We start from the raw sequence: 20,762 nt of genomic DNA on the forward strand, positions 1-20,762 counted from the left end.
TTTTTTTTTGGGGGGGGGGATGCAGGAAGGGAGGCACTGGCTATTTGCATGACACAGGGAATATAGAGATGAATAAAATATAATCCTTGCTCTTGAGGAGCTTATAATTAGGCAAGAATCTATGGGTCAGTGGGAAGCCAGAGATGAGGTAAGGATGCTTTAGCTGAGTCTGAAAGATTACTAAAAGTAAACAAGATTAAAAAAAAAAAAATGCTGTGAAGAACATTCCAGGCAGAATATAAACAGCATGATCAGTACGACCAAAGGCTCTGATCAAGGACTCAAAGGCATAAACCAGGTAAAAATGTGTAGAGGAAAAAGTAAGAGATTATGTAATTCTGGAAGACAAAGCATAGGGTCAGAAGAGGGAAGAGGTAAGTAAGACAGTGCTGTGGATTGAATGTCCCCTCCCAACTCAATGAAGCTTAAGTTGTGTCCCCCAAAGTTCCAGGTATTGGAAACTTGGCCCCCAGTGTAACTGTTGAGGGTGGGAAATCATATTATAGTAATTGAAAGGTGGGACCTTGAAGAGCTGATTAGATTGTAGGACCATGACAGAGTGAAAGGATTAATAAAGGTGGTCAGGGGTGTGGTTCTGAGGGTTTTAAAAGGAGAGCACATGAGAGTCTCTCTCTTTCTGCTCCATCACTTTCTGCCATGTGAGACCCCTGCATTGTTGTAAAGCCACCACCAAAAAGGACCCACCAGATGTGTTCCCTGGACTTCAGACTTCCCAGCCTCTGAAACTGTAAGCAATAAATTTCGTTTTCTTAAAAATTACCCAGTTCCAGGTATTTTCTTATAAGCAACAGAAATGCACTAATACAGGCAGGTCACTGAGACAGTAAGAAAGGGTTGAGTAAGAGAATGATATGTTCAATGTACATTTCTAATAAACTATTAGAGCTACAATCAAGGAAAATGGATTTGAAGAAGGCAAGACTGGAGACAAAGGTATTGCTAGAGTGGAGGCAAGAGTTGACCAGGGTCTGAAACAGAACAGTAGAAATCAGGAGCCTGGCTCTAATTAGCTCAGTTGGTTAGAACGCAGCCTTATAACACCAAGGTCACGAGTTTGGATCCTCTTACTGGTCAGCTGCCCCTCCCCCCCCAAAAAAGAGAAAGCAGAAGGAAAAAGATGGAATAGATTGAAGAAATGTTTAGGTGATAAAACTTGCCTGAACTTGGTGATTGACTAGATGTGGGAGGGGAGAGAAAGAGGGTTAGGATGACTTCTAGATTTGCAGCACGGGGAGTTAGGTACACGGTAATATCAAAAACTGCAAATGGAAATAAAGGAAGAGGCAACATCAAGGGTGATGTTGGAGGGGCTGGGAAAGGGGAAAAAAGTAAGAAGCATTGAGTGAGATGCCTGTGAAGATCCAAATGGCTATGTCTACCAAGCAGATGGATGTATAAGTTGGAAGTCAGGTCTAGAAATACAGATTTGAATCATCAGGATACAGATGTAGTAAAGACTCAAAAGTGTGTAAGACGCCCAGGGAAAATATGTAGAGAAAGAACAATGGAACAAGAGTGAAATCCTGGCGTGAATTTTCACATCAAAGGGGTGGAAAGGGAAGGAATACACAGACATTTGTGAAAGAGCAATAATAAATATAAGATAATGACAGAGACTTCCATGCCTGCTAATACTTGTGTGCCTCTCTCCTTCCTTAGAATATTGCTAAACTACATATCTCAGACTTTACAGTTAGATAAAGCCATTTAAAAATATTCTGTCTAAAGGCATATGGGCAGAAACAACATATGCACTTCTAGGCCTGGTTTCTAAAACTTCTCCCATGATCCTCTATGCTCTTTCTTCCTTTCATGGCAGCCTTGGAAGCCATAAACTGAAGATGGCAGCATCACCTCTATGGAAGGAGCTGAGCTGAGGACAAACACTGTGAAATATCAACATTTTATATCAGATGTCTAAATCTTGAAAAAACTGCACTGTCTACACCACAAACAAAACTGTAATTCCTTTCTAGTATTTCATATAAAAAGTTTTACATGTCCAGATTCAAAGTTAAATATGAAAATGATAATCAAACCAAAATTTTACAATGGACCTAAGAATACTAGAATTTCAATAAAACATTTTCGGGAAATTCATGAAAAGTCTATTTAATCCAACAAAAAAGCTTCTTTCTTTTAAAATATGATATTATATCTGACTTTCACAAGGCAGATTTATAAATTCACCAGTGACTACAAGTCCTTCTTAAAGCAAAATGGGACATTTCTTTGTGAAATTCTTAGTGTTATCAAAGTAATCACCTGAGTTTGCACAGTTAACGTAAATTTTACTTCTGTGAATATTTCTAAAATCCAAAAATAGTTATTTAAGGAAAAGTTTAAGTACGTATACACTGCCAAATCTTTTGGGAGCAAAAAACTTTTGAAGTACAGAGAAAATTAGAAAACTAATACTCAGCAATTTATCTACCAAAATACGTTCCCAAAGAATCTATAATAAGACCCTAAGTTACAGGGGAAATCTAAATATTTAAAATACAGGTTTACTGATTATTATTTATTCCAAATAATAACATAAGTTTAAAAATTCACTAAAATAACTATCATGGGCACTACTATACATATTAACCTAATCAATTTGTTCAAATTGTTATAAATAAAACCAATCTCAGCAAACCATTTCAAGGAAGTGCTTGTCTCTAAAAAAGTCAGGAAACTATATTTACATTTTTAAGATATACTGAGTAGAGTAAATACATGCATATATTACATAGATAGAATTTTTATATAATTCTATCTATATAATTTTATATTATAATATATTCTTCACATATATAGAATTCTTTAAAAATCATAAGTATTCAAATATCAGAATATAATAAAATATACTTCACAAATTTAATTTTTGATTACTTAGAAGGAAATCAAGATGATAAACTGTCATAAAATTTTATTTCTAAACACAAACTATACAAGTACCTATTCTCCCACTAGATTCCCAGGGACAGAATTGTGGAGAATATTTATTAAGTCAATGAATAAACAAGTTCATTTTGTATTAAAAGGCACACATACTTAACAGAAGTGATTCAACCAACTTTACAAATAGTAAATATGACTAGCCAATTAGTGTACTCATGTTATTACCTAGAAAATATAGTCAGCTATATTTTAAAATTTCATTTGAAAAAAACATTTAGGATAGATTTTTTTTTTTTTTTCTCTACACATAGGAATCAATTTGCAAGTCAAGGAAAGATACATTGCTCCTTTCATTATTCTTTCACTCATTACTGGGCACCCTGTAAGTACTAAGCACAAACATGTTGGATGTTGGTTTGCCTTCACAGTTTATAAACAAATACAAAAATACAGAAAAGAAAAATAAATTTTATGTTCTTTCTTCCTTTCATGGAAGCCTCAGAAGCCACACACTTAAGATAGCAGCATTGCTTTTATGGAAGGAGTCCAGTCCCTGAATGCCACCATGCAGCTGAGTCTAAACACTGTATGGAACATCGGATTTTGTGTCAGATGTCATGAGACATAATAAATGGTACTGAAACTCAAGGAGGTTACAGAACACAGAGGCAGTACATCTTTGTAATAGTACTGCCTGTCTAGAGGAAACATCTCTAGAGCGAGCCAGCAAGCCCTCAAAGTGACAACAGAATTTGCAGTTTCAATCAAAAAGTTCACCATGGCTATGTACAAAAATCAGTTTGAACACTGTTTAAAAACATCTCCTAGAAAGTCAAGAAACAGGGATCAAATCCTTGCTATTGCGCTATTTAACTTGCAGTTGAGAGTAAACAATCAGATATTTCTAAGTCTTGTTTTCCTCATTCTGTAAACAGCCAATTGTCCATTAAGTGAAAGGGGCTGGCCAATTTAGGCACTCAATACATGTTTTCTTTCAACCACCCACCCACCCACCTACTCCTACTAGCCCAAGGGCTCTAAACTCATACACCTAGTCAAAAATCAGTTTAAGCATTGCTTAAGAAGAAAGAAGCCAAACTAAGTAAATCCTGAAGAGGCAGGGCTTAGAATGCATATATTCTCAAAGTTTGTTTTCTGTAAGTCAGATGTTTAGAAGTAGCAACATTTTTCCCCATAAACACAAGTTTTAAGATTCCCAAGTTAACTTGTTTAAATATAGCAAAAAATATACCTAATTTGTGTTATATAACCATCAGTGTTTAGAACAAAGAATTCACTGAAATACACATTCAGAGATCCAGCATGGGAGACCCTTGAGAGACATCACTTCCTACTAAAATCTCAATACCTAGAACGCAGGGACTTCCTTTCACAGTTATGACTCTATTCTTCTCAGCTACCAGGACATGAAACTAAAACATTGCGTGCTCTTCTGTACCCATCCTACTCCTAAACTCCAAACTCCAACAGCATGTTCATATAATCCCCTAGGACAAGGATGGAAATAGAGGTGACATGGGAGGGGGGGAGCAAGGAACATAGGATTGTCTGAAGGGTGATTTAAAAAATAGTCGGGTGGGCCGAGCCGTGGCGCACTTGGTAGAGTGCTGCGCTAGGAGCGCGGCGACGCTCCCGCCGCGGGTTCGGATCCTATATAGGAATGACTGGTGCACTCACTGGCTGAGTGCCGGTCACGGAAAAAAAAAAAAAAAAATAGTCGGGGCACTGGGGTGTAACTAAGGAATGAGGAGGGGTTTCCTTTCTTATTTCTCTCTTATATGTACTGGAAAACCAAAGCAGAATGAAGGCTAACGACTGGATGGGGAAAGCAGAACTGAACAACATGGAAGATCTTCTACAGTTGCAACTGCATCAAATTTCCCCTTCCCCTACTCCTTCTCACTGCTGTACTAGTATTGCAAAAGTAGCTGTGAGAAACCGTTAAGAGTGCACTACATTGAGGAAGTGTGATAATGGACAACAATTGGTGATGAGGTGGGAGGCAGCATCATAATGGGGATGGTAGTTGATGGAGTTTGGATGTATTGTCCTCCCAGAACTTGTGCAAATCTGATCCCCAGTGTGACGGTTTGAGTCACAGGGGCGGATCCCTCATGAATGGATTAGTGCTCTCCTTAGGTAGGGGGAGTAATGAGTGAGTTCTTGCTCTATTAGTTCCAGTGAAGCTGTTTGTTTAAAAGACCCTGGCACCTCCTCTCTCTCTCTCTTGTTTCCTCTTGCCATGTGATCTGCTTGTACCCACCGCTGGCTGCTGTTTTCTGCCATGAGTAGAAACAGCCTGAAGCCCACACCAAATGCAGCTGTCCCAGAATCGTGAGTCAAATAAACCTCTATTCTTTATAAATTACCCAGTCTCAGGTATTGTTATAGCAATAGAAAATGGACTAATACAGTAGTGAATAAGAAAATAAGGAAGACAAGACATTCACTCCTTCCACTAGACTGTGATGTTTTTAAGGACAGGTATCATCTCCTGCCCAACTTTGCAACCTTCGTGCCTGAAAATCCAGCACACAGTAGGTAGTCAATAAATGTGTTAAATGAATAAATATAACTGTAGGAAATGATGTGATGCATCATCCAGACCTCTCTTTGTTTGTAACAGATGGGCTTATTTTCCTAGTTGTTGGGAATTCTGTTGGCAGACAGCCCTCAGGAGTCAGCTCACTTTGGAAATTGCCTCAGCTGAAGAAAGCCATCACACTCCTCCTTGGGGCAGCTTGCATCTAATTACTGGGAATATAAAAGTCCAGCTCCCCTCACCTCAACTTGAGACAACTCTGAGGGATCATCCCAGCTTCAGAGCTCCCCCTTAAGGTTTTTGAAACTGCATAACAGTCCAACTTCTCCCACGGAAATCAGGCTTCCTTCCTTTCCATGGCATCAGTCCCATGAGGCCTCTCTAGTAAATTTGCTGCACTCTAATTCCCATCTCAGAGTGTCTGCCTTCAGGGAAATCCAACCTGAGAGTCCAATACAGAACCTAGTTTTAAACCACCCAAGGAAAGATATTGATTTGACTTCATAGTAAATGAAAGTCAGTAAATATTAAAAGGCTTTACAAAGATTAAGGAATGAACTCTTTCATCCCTAGCAATTTGTTTCCATTTCAGCTACTTTAAGTAATCAATAGACTCAGAGTACAGTACTTTCAGAGCTGCCTCAAAAAAGTACACCTGTTTTACTATCATATACACAGTTAATAATAAACTATACCAAATTCAAATTGTCTAACTTAAAAGAAAGCGCAGAAATTAAACATTAATGAATTTAGTGTAAGCATGGTATAAAGCACTGCAGAGAACAGAACTGTTTTTCCTTTGGGTGTTAATCAACATCTGACTTGATAAGGAATTGTTTTTCCACTAAAAGCTACTCAATATATTAAGTACAGTATTTTTAATTATGATCAACACAGTTATAAATGCACTGCTTATATAAAAGTCATTTTTAAAACATGAAGAGTTAAAATTATCATAACTTTTTAATGCACAAATGAATAAAAAATATTAAATAAAGTAACAAAACCATTTGCTTTATCTGGATACAGTGCCACTTGTATTCAAGATATTTGCAGTTCAAATAATACCTTAAGCTTGCAAGAATGGTTGAGGTTTTACTCTTTTTTTTAGATTTTCTTTTTTAAACTAAAAGACTACTCAATTTGCTACATAGCATGGCTAGTTCTAATCATGCTTTCTAATACCACTTAATAATTTGTGCCCACTACTTAAATCTAGGGATTTTGCCAAAATATGTAGATTCTAATATCCAAATTTACTTCAGAAGTGAAACAAGTGGACTATATATGGAGAAAGTTTAAGTCTATACTTCGGGGAATATGGCCCCAAAAGCATTTAACAGCTGTGTATATACTGTACTTCTTGCCAGGATAAGTGATTCTAAATTCTATTTGTATATATTTCAGAAAACATAACTGGATTTGAATTATCTGCTCTCTGGAAATTTAAGAAACAGGCTGACTGACATCAAACATCACCATGCACTTTGCCATACTGCCTCACTGTTATGCATTCTTCTTCTCTTTCAACAATACAAACATTAACTAGTAATATTACTTGTCTGCAGAGACATATTTTAGAAGTCACAAGTAGACATTTAATCAAAGAAAACTGAAGACTACAGAATGCTAAGAGGACCTGGTGCCATTACAAATGCACACAAATATTTAATCCAAAATTAGTATCACTTAGTTGCTATTATTAGATTCTACCCAAATGTTTCACTAATTTAACCCTTAACTTTCCTATCATAACATACAAGCAACCACTCAGAACCCATCTTTATCTAACACTGCTTTTACTTTATTTCCTGCATATACTTCATTGCTATTTTTTTCCTGTTATAAGGAAATGCATTAAAAATCAGAATTACTATTAGCTTTATATAACAGTATAATCTTCAATCTCTTGTCAAAATGAAATTACCTTATGAATCATTTTATTTTTATGGTTTTTTTTTTTTTAAAAGGTGGTTAGCCTGCAATTACTTATTTAGAAGGCCAGTTTCCTGATCCTTCTTCAACTACTGAGAAAAAGTCATCACTTAAAATCTATGCTATGTGAAGAAAAATAATTTTTTTTTTTTTTTTTAAAGATGACTGGTAAGGGGATCTTAACCCTTGACTTGGTGTTGTCAGCACCAGGCTCACCCAGTGAGCCAACCGGCCATCCCTATAAGGGACCCGAACCCATGGCGTTGGTGTCATCAGCACCGCACTCTCCCAAGTGAGCCACGGGCCGGCCCAAGAAAAATAATTTTTGCTATGTGAAAAGTCTGAGATATATTAGGCTTTTGTCAGCTTACCATGAATGCTTCCTAATGTAATATCCCCAGCAGCAGAAGTTAGAAATGATGATTCTGTATAAAGATACTCAGCTTTCAGCAAACCATCTTCAGTAGATACATTAATAGAACTTCCCTGTAGTTTATCTATGGTCACAGTCTAGTAAGAGAAAGACTCTAATAAGTTCATTATAAAACAAAGACTGGTAAAAAGCCAAAACAGAACTATGGAATTAGTGGTCAACTATATAAAAAGTTACTAACTAGCACACAATCACTTTACTGACTCTGATTACCTATCGCTAATTACAAGATTGTGAGCAACAGCACTCTCTGTAGAATGTGGAGTAAAACCAATATATTCCTCCTTTTGCTTATCTTTAATTTTTTTTTTTTTTTTGTCTTTTTGTGACTGGCCGTACCGTGCTCAGCCAGTGAGCGCACTGGCCATCCTTATACAGGATCCGAACCCGCAGCGGGAGCACTGCTGCGCTCCCAGCGCCGCACTCTCCCGAGTGCGCCACCGGGTCGACCCTTTAATTTTTCTTAATAATGTTTTCTTCTATATAGAATTCTTCGTCATCTTCTGTTAGATTTATTCTTGTTAGATATTTGTTAAATGCTCTTATAAAAGGTATCTTTTAAAATTTTGTTTTATCTTAATTGATCTTTGTATTTGACCTTAATCCAACCATCTCACTAAACTCACAAATTCTAATAGTTTATCTGTATTTAAGAAAAACAATTCCTACATGCATAATTATACTGTGTACAAGTGATAGTTTCATTTCCTCCTTCCCAAACCATATATTAATACTTGTTCTTCTGCTTTTTCTTTCATGCCTTACCATCTGGCTCAGGCCTCCAATTCAATGGTGAATAGCAGAGATGAGATAACAGGCATCTTTATCTTACTCCTGTTTCAGAGAGAAAGCTTACAACATCTCACCATTAAGCAACGTGTTGCTATAGATATCTTTTAGACATCTACTGTCAGATTAAGGAGGCTCCTTTCTATTTCAAATTTGTTTTGTTGTTGCTACTTAAATCATGAATGGGTTTTAAATTTTAGCACATACTTTATCTGATTTTACTGAGCTATCATGATTTTTTTTAGTATGCTAATAAAGTGAATACACTATTCTTTCTAAAACTTTCCCAGTATACATCTAATAAGGCAATAGCTTTCTATTAAACAAAATGGAAAGAATTTTATATTTATCCTTAAGCTTACCTAACAAAATTTAGTATGTATTTATGTCTCAAAAATTGCACACAATGTAAAATGAAGATGTCTAGTTAAGGATTCCAAATCATCTTTGTAGTATTTTAAACAAATGCTTCATAAGCATAAAGTGAGTGTTAATATAAAATTGTTGACATAAAAACTGAATCACCAGGATGTCTTGCCACAGTTTTGTCCAGGGACAACTTCCAGTAGTACACTGGGGTATTTAAAGAAAGAGCATCATTGTTTTTCAACACACAACATCAGTGTCATCCACTCTTAATATGTCCTTCAGAAATTGTTAAGAGTTCAAAATGTTACCTAATAAGAATTGAGTTTTGGGCCGGCCCCGTGGCGCACTCGGGAGAGTGCGGCACTTAGGCGCGCAGCGGCACTCCCGCCGCGGTTCGGCCAAAAGTTCTTATGGGAAGCAAATTAGAATTACTTTGCCCTCTAGATTTGAAATATATACTTTCTTCCTTAATAAACTTGTATTAAGTATATAATAAATACTTAAACCCAATTGCTTCTTATCTACTACACCCAATTGCTTATCTACACCCAATTACTTACCTACTACAGTGTCTTTTACGCTAATTATGGATTCATAGAAATTTTTACATTAAATCTACTTCCAATAAATCTGTCAATGAAAGAAGTATTTTACCTATATTCAGATTTATGAGAATATAAATGTCTTGCCTTCCTATGCTTTATAGTAATGGTATAAAATTGCTGGGGAAAAAAAAGTGACCCTTTACCTACAAAGTTTCTTCACGAAAAGTTGCTTTGAACCCATGGTTTCAAATTTTCCAAGTATTTACATAAGCAGGTAAAAAGGAATACTCTAGCTCTTGATAGATAGTGAGACTGTTTTAGGGAACATCAAAAGATAAATATTGAAAGAATATTTGAAACTTAATTAAACTGGCAAAGGGGCACTTCTAATTAGACTCTCCCCACAACCAAATAAAGTGTTCAAGAGACTCCTTACAAGTATCTGGAAAATGCCAAGGATTTACTTTGTTCATTAGCACTATATGTTTTATTCCCTAGAAAGCCAGAAAAATATCCTCCCTTAGCCCACCAAAACAAATGAAGGCAAGTGAAACCACAACCCTCTCCCCCACAAGACAATAATATAGTTATTTTAACCAACCATTCCATTAAATTAATTTCAAAGAAATCCAAAATTCACTGAGTACCACATATAATGCACTATTATCAGATAGCAACTGGGACAGTTAAATTTAAGACACCACGGTTTAAAGCAAAATATTGAGGCTCTGATTTATAGTCATTAATCCTAATGGGGAAAAAAGTGTCATGACTCTGCATCGAACTGTATAGCTTAATTAACAGAATTAGCCAGAAAGAACAAAAAGTAGACCTGAAAATCAATACCTTCCTAACAGTGGTATTGCTATAAATTAATTTTCTTTTCTACATGAAAAGGAAAATTTTTCATAAGTTTAGTTACATACATTGTATATACATAATTATTATATATAATGAAAACCAAGTTTTAAGGAAGTATTGTGGCTTTGTAGCCCAGACTAAGACAGAAAGGAAAACTGACAACTATGTTATCAATTCACCCAATAGTCAGATAAAAGGGATTTCTATCTTCTCCACTAAATTATAAAACTAAATTTAGGGATACTGAAATTAATGATACAATCTAAAAACAGCCACTCAGTATAAAATAACATATAAATAACAATGCTATTAAATTATATAGTGCTCATTTGGTTCTCAATCTTGTTGAGTAGGCAAGGCAAATACTACTGTTTTACGAAAAATGAAACTGAGTCTCAGGAAAGTTAACTGGTAGATCTAGGACTGGTCAAGTTATCTTTCCTGTGTTCCCTTTATTATCATCATCATATTAAGTACTATATTTGAGTTGGCTATATGCCAGACATTGTTTTAAGTGCTTTACCTGTACTAACTCATTTAATCCTCATAACTACCCTCTGAATTAAGTCCATTACTGTTATCCCATTTTCCAGAAAACTGAGATACACAGAGGTTAAGTAATTTGTCTGAAGTATTAGAGCTTAGTTAGTGGCTGAGCCAGGATTCCAACACAGGTAGTTTGGTCCTCGATTCTGTGCTCTTAACCAATTCACTAAGGTGCCTCTTAAATATGCAAAGCACATATCTATGAAAGCTGTACAATAAAAATTAACAGACTTTGTAAGTATTTATTTTATGTATTTAAAAAATCAAAAACTTGAAAATTTGCTTTAAAAATTAACACAGTATATAACAATAGAAAAAATAGACTAATTCTTTATATCACAAAACTCAATCAGGCAAAAAAGAAAACAAACAGTATAATAGGAAGTAGGAATAAATGAATATTCAATAAACCATGAGAGTTGGAGTAAATAAATAACTAATGAATGAAAAAAATGGCCAAAATAGCAAATAATTGAGAGATGATTTAAATTCTTCTTTGAGACTTATATTGAATGTAAATATATAATATTCTGGTAAATTAGATCATTTCAAATAACATTAGCCATCATTTAAAGGACTGAGTTTGAAGGAACAACAAAGTTGTACAATTTCCCTCTTAAATCTCCATGGCCACAGGAATCCGAGAGATGAAACTAAATAAATGCCATCTCAAAATAGCTGCCACAAAATGCACACAGTGTCTTTCAACACTTCCCAGTTTAATTTAAAAGATATATTTAAATGTCTGGGGTTAAATGGTCTCCCACAGGTTCTAAGAAAAAGGTGATGGAAAATAAAAGTTACACTAGTAGAAACATATTAGTATTATAATCTACTTTGTTTAATTATGCCAACAATAATCTACCTTCAAAATATGCTCACAATTCCTTCCCACCAATTATCTGAGAAAAAAGCTGACTAAAATTTAGCAAATTCATAACGAAAAACCCTTGCAAATTACATGTGTAAAAAAGAGACAGATTTTTCTCAAAGATTGAAAACAATGATTACTTTAAAAAATTGTGACAATTTATACTTTCAAAATTATACCTTTATTCTTAATACTAAGTTAAATCACAGAAAGCAACAAAAGAAGTTGATTAAAAAATACAAACTATTTTCCTGTAATAACCAAAATCTCTATGGCTAGTAAAAACTTTTAGAGAGCAATAAAACTAATGTTGCCACCTTGTGGAAAATATTGAAAAAAACTGGATTATGAAACTTATTCTTCAATTTGCCTGAAGGAAAAGTAAACAGGTCCTAAAAAAATACTCAAATAAACCTAACACATGAGAAAAAGTTAATCCAGATATTGGTGGTATTACTTGATGAGTTATTTTTATCCATGATCACAAAAATAAAAATCTCTTCAGTACTAGAATTAAATATTAAGTATTTAATTTTTTATTGATTCCAAATAAGAAACTAAATAACTGTCAAAAATATCAAAAAATATGGGCCGAGCCCGTGGCGCACTCGAGAGAGTGCGGCGCTGGGAGCGCTGCGACGCTCCCGCTGCAGGTTCAGATCCTATATAGGAATGGCCGGTGCACTCACTGGCTGAGTGCCGGTCACGAAAAAGACAGAAAAAAAAAAAAAAATCAAAAAATACCAAACCACAAACTAAAATTTAAATTGCATAATATTTAATCACCTCAATATCAAATTTGAATTTACTAATAAACTAAAATGCATTATAAACGGAATGTCATGCCACAAATTTTATAGACCCTACCCACTGTGTGGGCCCACTTGAAGCAAAATTGCGATTACTAAAAAAAGAAAGTTTCAATCTTACACTTGTATCTGATGCATGAATATCGATATTTCCATGAACTGTTCCCAGACAGATCACTTTGCCTCCTTTTGTCTGAACATGTAATTTTTGACTCTGAAAGACAAAAACAAAATACATATAGAGAAAAAGAATAAGTTTGACTTATACTAATGAAACATTTCAACATTTTTAATATCTTTTTTAATAATAATAAAGCAGCAAAAAGAGGAATGAAATAGAAATGCACTGTTTGGAATAATAACATCAACTGAAAAAAATGTCAACTGCTGCTATAGAGATTAAATAAGCCACCTGGACTCCAAAGGAAAAGAAAAGATACTTGGGTGTTCTGGAAACCTCACTGAGGTAAGGCTTGAGATTCAAAGATCCCTGTGACTGGCTAAATAAACATCAGTGATAATGAAGATGACAACAATAATCACTGTTACTATTCATCATTATTACTAATAATAGCAGTTATCACTTAGCCTTTTCTCCACACCAGACACAATATGTACTTTACTTGAACTATCATTTAATCCTCACAACAACCCAGACAGATGAGCATTATATTTTTCCCATCTTACAAAGGAAAAAAAAAAAAAAAAATTCAGAAAGGTTAAATAACTTTATCAGTTAGAAAACAACAAAATCTAAACTAACAGAATCAAGCTCTGTATGGTTCCAAAGCCCACACACTTAAGGCTCAAGTGGTTTGAAGAAGGACATATTACCCATAAGGTAGCACAACACACCCCAGAAACTGGAACAAAGTGAAAATGCCTCTAAGCACAAATAAAACATCAGTTACAAGTCAGTTAGGCTTCTCTGCCAGGCAAAAAATATCCATGTGTATAGGAGACTTGATTTCACACTTGGCAACTTGGCAGCAACTACTACTGGTCCACCAAAATCCATTTTTTTCTAAAGTAGAAGAAGTACAGCTGGGCCCATGGTGAGACCACATCTTCCAGCTTGCCTTCTCTCTTAGGTTTTGCTAAATTATTGCCAACAGAATATAAGCAGAAATGCTATATGCCATATCCAGGCTGGTGCTTTTAGAAGAGTAGGTGTGCCTTCTCTGTGCTCTTCCCCATCTACCAAGTGGGTGCATATAACAACAAGGCTCTACGAGATGGCAGAGCCAGAAGATCAAAGAAACCTGACAAAGATCAATGAATGGAAAAGAGCCACCCACACACCTGGACCCAAGTGAAAAATAATCTATAATTGTACGTGAGCCATTAGGTGTTCGGTCTATTTTTTAGAATAGTTCACTTTACCTTAACCATTACATATGTCTTCATTCTGTTACAATTTAAAGCGTGAAAGAATAGGTAAATAGCTGAAGCTGCAGAAAAAGAAAAATAGTAAAAGTAAACTCACCAGCATCAAGACCAGCAATAGCAGAAAAGTGTCTAAAAGGTAGGGAGAAATAAATTCACAACAACCACATACCTTCTGGTTGCTTTACTTAGGGATTAAAACAATAAAACCTTAGGCAAAACAGCCTACAAATGTATTTCAAAAAAACTGGTGAAAAGAACAAGTGAATCATTTTTTAAAATATTTGGATTACAGCATGGTATACTACTTCATGCCCACGGAGACATGAGTCTGAAGTCAAATTATATTTAATATACTCTTTATCAGGCAGATAAGTACTTAATGAACTTTAGGAAAGACTATCTCCAAAATAACTGTTGTTTTAAATCAAGAGTTCTTAACCAAGCTTACATGAACTTCTAGAGAGTCTTTGAAACATAAAATTGCAAGTAAAATTTCATATATATGTGCATTTTTTCCTAAGGAGACATTATCAAATTTTCAAAGAGGTCTAAGGCTCAAAAATGTTGAGAGTTACTATTACAATAAAAAGCTCATCTATTTCTTAAAAAAAATGGAGCAATTCATAAAATTTAAAAAAAATAGAAAACCAGTTAAAATAAATGTTTAAATAAGTCAGAAACTGTTTAGAAAATTATTATACTACATTTGAAAAAATGCAAATGTGTGGCATTCAATGAGTTAAGGGTGTGTTACCTAAAAAATTTACTTACCTTATTCCTTAAGAATGCCAAATAAATGTGGTATTGCCAAATATTTTGTGTGGACAGAAAAGAAAGGTGGAAATAACATGGCTTGGAAATCGAAAAGACCTGAAGTCAAATCCCAGCTCGATTTTTTTAACTATGTGAACTTAAGTGAGTTCCTCAATCTCTTGGTGCTTTATAGTTTCTTCCTTGATAAAATGGAGATAATTCAAGGATTAAATAAAGGCTTAGCTAAGATTCCTGGTACGTATACGAGGACTTGAAAAAGATTTGATCATCCTAGGAGTTATTTCAATGTTACTCCTAAACTATGCTAAAAAAATAAAATAAAATACTAAGAAAATAAAAGAATGACAGACTCGCCTAGAATGGAAGTTCTCGACTGGAAGTGATTTTGTTCCCAGAGAACATCTGCCAATGTCTGGAGACATTTTTCACTGTTAAAACTGAGGAGCACACTACTGGCATCTGGAAGGTAGAGGTCAGGGATGGCGCCATCCTTCAGTGTACAGGACAGCCCCCCACAACAAAAAATTATCTGGCTTAAAATGTCAAACTATTTTTCATTTTATGCCCATAATGGCAATAAAGAAATCTGACAGAGAAAGATCTTTCAAATTAGCAGATGAATTGAAAGATGAATGCAAAGAAACAGTCAGTAGCATAATAGATTCTAATTTTTATTGTGAAATTAAAAATCTCGGACTGAGTCTTCAGAGGACAATATTCTAAATGAATTTTCTGAAACTTTAGCATTGATAAAGGACAAAAAGGAACTATGGTATTCTCATCCAGTTAGTTATTCAACATGAAGACTTCATCGCACAATCTTTTATGATAAGGACTTGAACGATCTTGTTTTACTAAAAGGATGTGTGATGGTAGTCTTTCAACTTTTACGATGCTTGTGCAACTAAATTTATTTGAAATAGTACATATGCAGAAAGAAGCTAAAGGCAGGTGTGCAAATAAAGGTGGTTGAAAGAAAACAAATGATGCAAAAAATTTAAAATGCGTCAATCATCCTAGTGTTTATATGTCTAAAAATGAGAATATTTTGCAATTATGAAGCAAAGATGACTGAACTTTCTTCAATAAAATTATATCCCATCAAAGTTCATACAAATACTGTATTTTGACTACGCAAGTGCAAGAAGCACCAGAAGTAATGATAAGCCAGAACTTATCAGAAATGCGTTTCAAATATTTACGGCTAGGATCAATCTAATTTTAAGAAAATTTAATGTAAAAATGTTAATTATAAAGTAAGATGAATTATTTTTTGTACAAACAGCTACTTAATACTTAAATAATGACCTGCCTGCTACATTAGAAATTTGAAATGTGATTAAAGTAACCTAATATTTTAAGCACATTTATAGAAGAGACTTTTTCTTACTGTTTAATAAATGGGAGAAAATGGTAAAAACTAAACTTTCTTTAACTTAATATCTCAGAATACTAAGAATATAGTATCAGTTTAACTGTACACTTTGAAAAGAAATCTAAAAAGAATATGAGGTGAAATCTCCAAAGTTGCTACAACTTCTGTACTTTCAAAACAGATCTGATTTCAAGATAAAATTTTTTCAAGGAATTTCTAAGAGATGAATAAATGATATTCAATATTCTGAAAAACAGAATTTAGTTTGTTACTACAATTCATAAAGGTTTTTAAAAAAAAATATTGAAGCAAAATTAGAAAAATGCTTATACCTTCACAGACTGTAAGATGCTGGTCCCCTGCTCAGTTTCAATTTTGCAATTATCACACTCAATATTTTGGATTTTTACACAGCCAGATCCTGATGACTTTATACTTATATCTAGAAGTGAAAAAAGAAAAAGCAAGTTAGTACTATGGCTAATGGGCTCCAAAGCATTTTAGTACCCACTAGAAATCCAGCTCCTCAGTTATGTTCATATTATTACTGAATCCTGGAGAGAGAAGAGTTGGCTGCAGTTTCTCTCTTAAGGGAAGGGATCTCCACCACCACAACAGGACTAAATGTAATGGCCTTTCTGCCAGTTTTTAGATATAGAGCAATTATTTCTGTTGGCCTATATCATCTAAAGAGAAAAACAAACATAAATAGGAGGTAAAGGAGGCAAGAGGCTCCAAATTCCTATAGGTATCCTGTGCAAGATCATGGAAACCTATTCTTCACTAAGAAAACACCCTCCACCCCCACCCCACACAAGTGCAAATAAGAATACATGAAGTGAACGAGTCACTACGGCAAAGCAAATCATTTAAGTCAGTTAGCCTATTTTCTCTTCTATACAGTTAGATTTAAATAATTGTTCCCAAACCTCCCCCAAATTGAAAGCGTAGTGCAGGAGCAGCATGGATCTGTATACGTGATCATGAGGTAGGTTTTCAAATCCTACCTCTAATCTTTCATATCTAAAAAATGAGGATATCACTATGCAGCTATATCACAAGGTACTTGAAATAATTTTTAAAATGGGAACTTTGAAAAGCCCAATACTAAATATTATTAAAATCACAAAATTGTGGATAAATAACGGTGATATCTGAAGAAAGTTCGGAAAATAAGGAGTCATAGGTACCATCCTTGGGTGTCAATTTAAGGTGTAACCTTCGGCATCCCTGTATAACAATTTTAAAAAACAAACACCACCCCCCCCCCCCCCGGTATTTAATAGCTAATTTACGTAAACATTGATTTTCCTTAAACCAGACTAGAAAAGTAGACACTATATTGTCCCATAGCTTGATTTAATCACTTCAAAAGTACACAACACATTGTAAATATATACAATTTTTATTTGTCAATTATACCTTAATAAAGCTTGTGGGCAGGGGATAAAGAACCAGTAATTAAAAAAAAGAAAAAATTCGCTGCGTGTGCCCCGGAACCCAAACCCCTTTTAATTTCACTTGCCAAATTTGAGGGGCGCGTTCACCTCCACAGACGCTTGGGGATCGATAGTGTCAGACACGATGGCCATCTCCTTCAGCACCTCGTCGTACTCCACCTGCAGGCCGTCAAGGCCCCGCGCCCCGCCCTCCACGCCGCTCACCGCGACCAGAACGCGGTCGCCGTCCGGGTAGGTGAGGGGGTCCAGGGACCTCACGGCCAGGTGGCACGGGAGCTGCGCCCGCAGCCGACCGAACGGGCTCACCAGCAGCGTCCATTCCTTCAGAGTCCGGGGCGCCGGGCCAGGCGGAGGGACCTCGGGCTCGGACCCACACCGACTCTCGCCCCCACCTGAGCCATAAGGCCGACCCTGGCAACCCCGACAAGCCAGGCGCCCAACGCCGGCCCATACTCTGAGCTGACAGAGCCGGAGGAAGCCAAGCCCCCAGCCCGAGCAGGGAGAGAACATGGCGCGCCCCTCTCCCCTCCCTCAGAACGCCTCAGCCACAGGGAGGGTCGCTGGCCACGGCCAATCGACTTGGCCACTGTTGCTACTTAAGTCAAAAAAGATACGTTTGAGAGGTTTGCTGAAACAAGCAAGAGCCAGTTCACGAACTTCACCAGGCGACTTAAAACTCAGCCACACAAACCTCAGGAGTAAGGTCTAACGATCAACTCTGACCCAGACTCCTTGCCCCGCCTCCTTTTCGCGAAGGCCGACGGTATAGGTAGTTCTAAAAGAGTCAGGAACCGAAGAGCTCTAGCGGATTAAAAACTACATATCCCAGGAGGCAACGCGCAGGTTAGAAAGCGTAATTAGAGCAGGTGTTATAGTGCGAAAGGCGCGCGCCCTTTGCCTCAAGCCCATCGGCCATTGGAGGGGCGTAAAAAACATTAACACGGGAATCCAACTGGCCAATGGAAAGCGAGGAAGGGGCAAGATGGGTAAAGCTGAGTGATCACCTTGGATACCAAGGACGCGACTTTTTGTTTGGAGAGAGTGAAGCTCGGCAGTGAGACACAGGAGGCCAAAACCCAAAGAGAAAAATAGGAGCCTAAATAAGGATCAAAATCAAGGGAAGGGGTAAGAAACTGTGCTTTTAAATATGAGAACAGGTGCAAGCTAAGAGTACCCTCTGGGTGGTTAGACCCAAGTTTCACTTAATTAGTGCCGAGTCTTGTGGAGATGGAGAACCAAGAGAATAAAAAGATTGATGCTTTTTGAGGGAACTCTCTCTTCGGTAGCAAACATAGGAATACCGTTAGAGTTCTGGCTCTTTCCTGACTCTAAGTGACCCTACGCCCGTCATTGGACGTCTTTGAGTTTTAATTTCTCGCTCTTAAAATAGGGACAATACCTTCCTTGCCTTGCCGCAAAAGTTTTTTTTTTGTAAGGATCAAATAAGATAATGGATGGGAACGCGGTACGCAGTCCACAAAATTGCAATGTAAAGTACTGTATTTTTATTTTAGGCATAACACTGATTCTAAGTTGCCAAGAAAAATCTGAGAGATCAAAACTTATTTTGAAAGCACCCCCGATCTCTTTGACTACAAATGATCCTGGGTTTTAGGGCTAAAATAAGATACAGAGAAAGGGAGAGTCAACATGGTGCGGTGGAAAGAGCGTGGGACTGTGGATCAGATTATTTACCTGACCCTGCCATTTTATTTGGGTCACCTGAATATGTTTCTACCTTTTTAAAATGAAGAAGAATTGCACCATACGACGCTCTAAGGTCTCCTTTACCTTTTATATTGTATTATTCTATGGGCAATAAAAATAATGTAAAAGATTTTTAAAAGATCTATTTCCTCCTTTCTGCCTGGTCTCTCTCTCCCTTTCTGTACCCACTACTTCCTCCTGCAAATTATTCCCTAAATTCTTTAGCTAAGATATCTGCAAACAATGACGTTTAATAGAATGTAAGTGCTGAAACTGAATGCCTTCAAAAATTGAAGCCCTTGACCAAATGCAATGATCCAAATTCCTGGGAGGTGTAGTAACACAGAGAGAGAGAAAGACTGGGCTAAAGTCCTCCTGGGCCCAAGTCACAGGTTCTCTGCTAACCATTACCTTTTTTAAATTTTAGTGTTTTCTTAAGTTATCCTTTTTTCCTTTCTGTCTTCCTAGTCATTCCTCCCTCCTTATTCTTTTAATTTAGACTTATGATAGGGGCTAGCTTTTGGGTTCAGCAAGTGCCCACTGAATGAATACTAGTCCTGTCCTTGGCTCTGTGTTTCATGTGGTTATAATTATTCAAATTGATCTTCAAACTATCTTTTTTGATGAAAACCGCCACGCATAACTTTGAAAAGAAATTTTTAAAAAGCACTGGTTTAAACAAGTTGAAAATGCACTCAAATTTGCCATGGAAGTGCTAAATATTTTTAGACTAAATATGAATCCTCGATAGATAATTGTTTTTATGGTAGCTTTTCCTTTTCTGAGACAAATTAAGTTAATGGAATTGGCAGCTGAATCATAACTATGTGGCATATTCATTGTTTTACTATTTTCAAATAAGGAAAACTAAGTAAAATTGACCAAAAAATTTCTTTTCTAATCCTATGAGGTTGAAATGGAGAAATTATTGATTTTAAGGTTGATAGAAGATATTTAAAAGTTATTTCTACTTAAAAAACAATCTGTTGCGTATCTAATCTGTCCACATGTCAATAGTGACTAATAAAAATACTACCATCCATATGTGTGACATTACAGTTTTTAAATCATGTTCTTTTGCATCATCTCACTGTATTCTCACAAAACACTATGTTTATCAGGGCAATTATTATTTTCTTTACATTATAGAAGAGGCAACAGATTCAGAAACATTAAGGTTAGGCAATTAGAAAGTCTGGCCCTCTTTCCATTCTACTAAAAGGTCATTTTATTTGTCTCACACCTTTGGGGAAAAAAAGGAATTATTCACTACATGAGTAGAGAACTATATATGACTTTTTCTGCTTATTAATAGTTTACTTGTAAGATATTTTTTACTTCTTTAGTTTTACAAAAGCCATTTCTGTGGTCATGAACATGTACTTCTGGTGAGACTGTAAGTTGGTATAAACTTTTCAGAGTTCAATTC

General features: G+C 35.9%; 1 protein-coding gene across 3 annotated transcripts in view; it reads right to left on the reverse strand.

Annotated features, from left to right (window-relative positions):
* The window catches only part of FAM185A (family with sequence similarity 185 member A), a 52,750-nt gene extending 34,416 nt beyond the window's left edge, over positions 1 to 18,334 (reverse strand). For all 3 annotated transcript variants that reach the window (XM_063100467.1, XM_063100468.1, XM_063100465.1), the window contains exons 1-4: positions 17,692 to 18,334; positions 16,499 to 16,608; positions 12,750 to 12,842; positions 7,777 to 7,915 (exon numbers count right to left, since the gene is read on the reverse strand). In XM_063100467.1, coding sequence (XP_062956537.1) covers positions 7,777 to 7,915; positions 12,750 to 12,842; positions 16,499 to 16,608; positions 17,692 to 18,136 — 787 coding nt within the window. In that variant the 5' untranslated portion in view covers positions 18,137 to 18,334. The remainder of the gene's footprint in view (positions 1 to 7,776; positions 7,916 to 12,749; positions 12,843 to 16,498; positions 16,609 to 17,691) is intronic.
* Between the last annotated feature and the right edge of the window lie 2,428 nt (positions 18,335 to 20,762).

The sequence above is a fragment of the Cynocephalus volans genome, chromosome 6 (genome assembly GCF_027409185.1).
Source record: "Cynocephalus volans isolate mCynVol1 chromosome 6, mCynVol1.pri, whole genome shotgun sequence".
In the NCBI taxonomy this organism is placed as follows: Eukaryota; Metazoa; Chordata; class Mammalia; order Dermoptera; family Cynocephalidae; genus Cynocephalus; species Cynocephalus volans.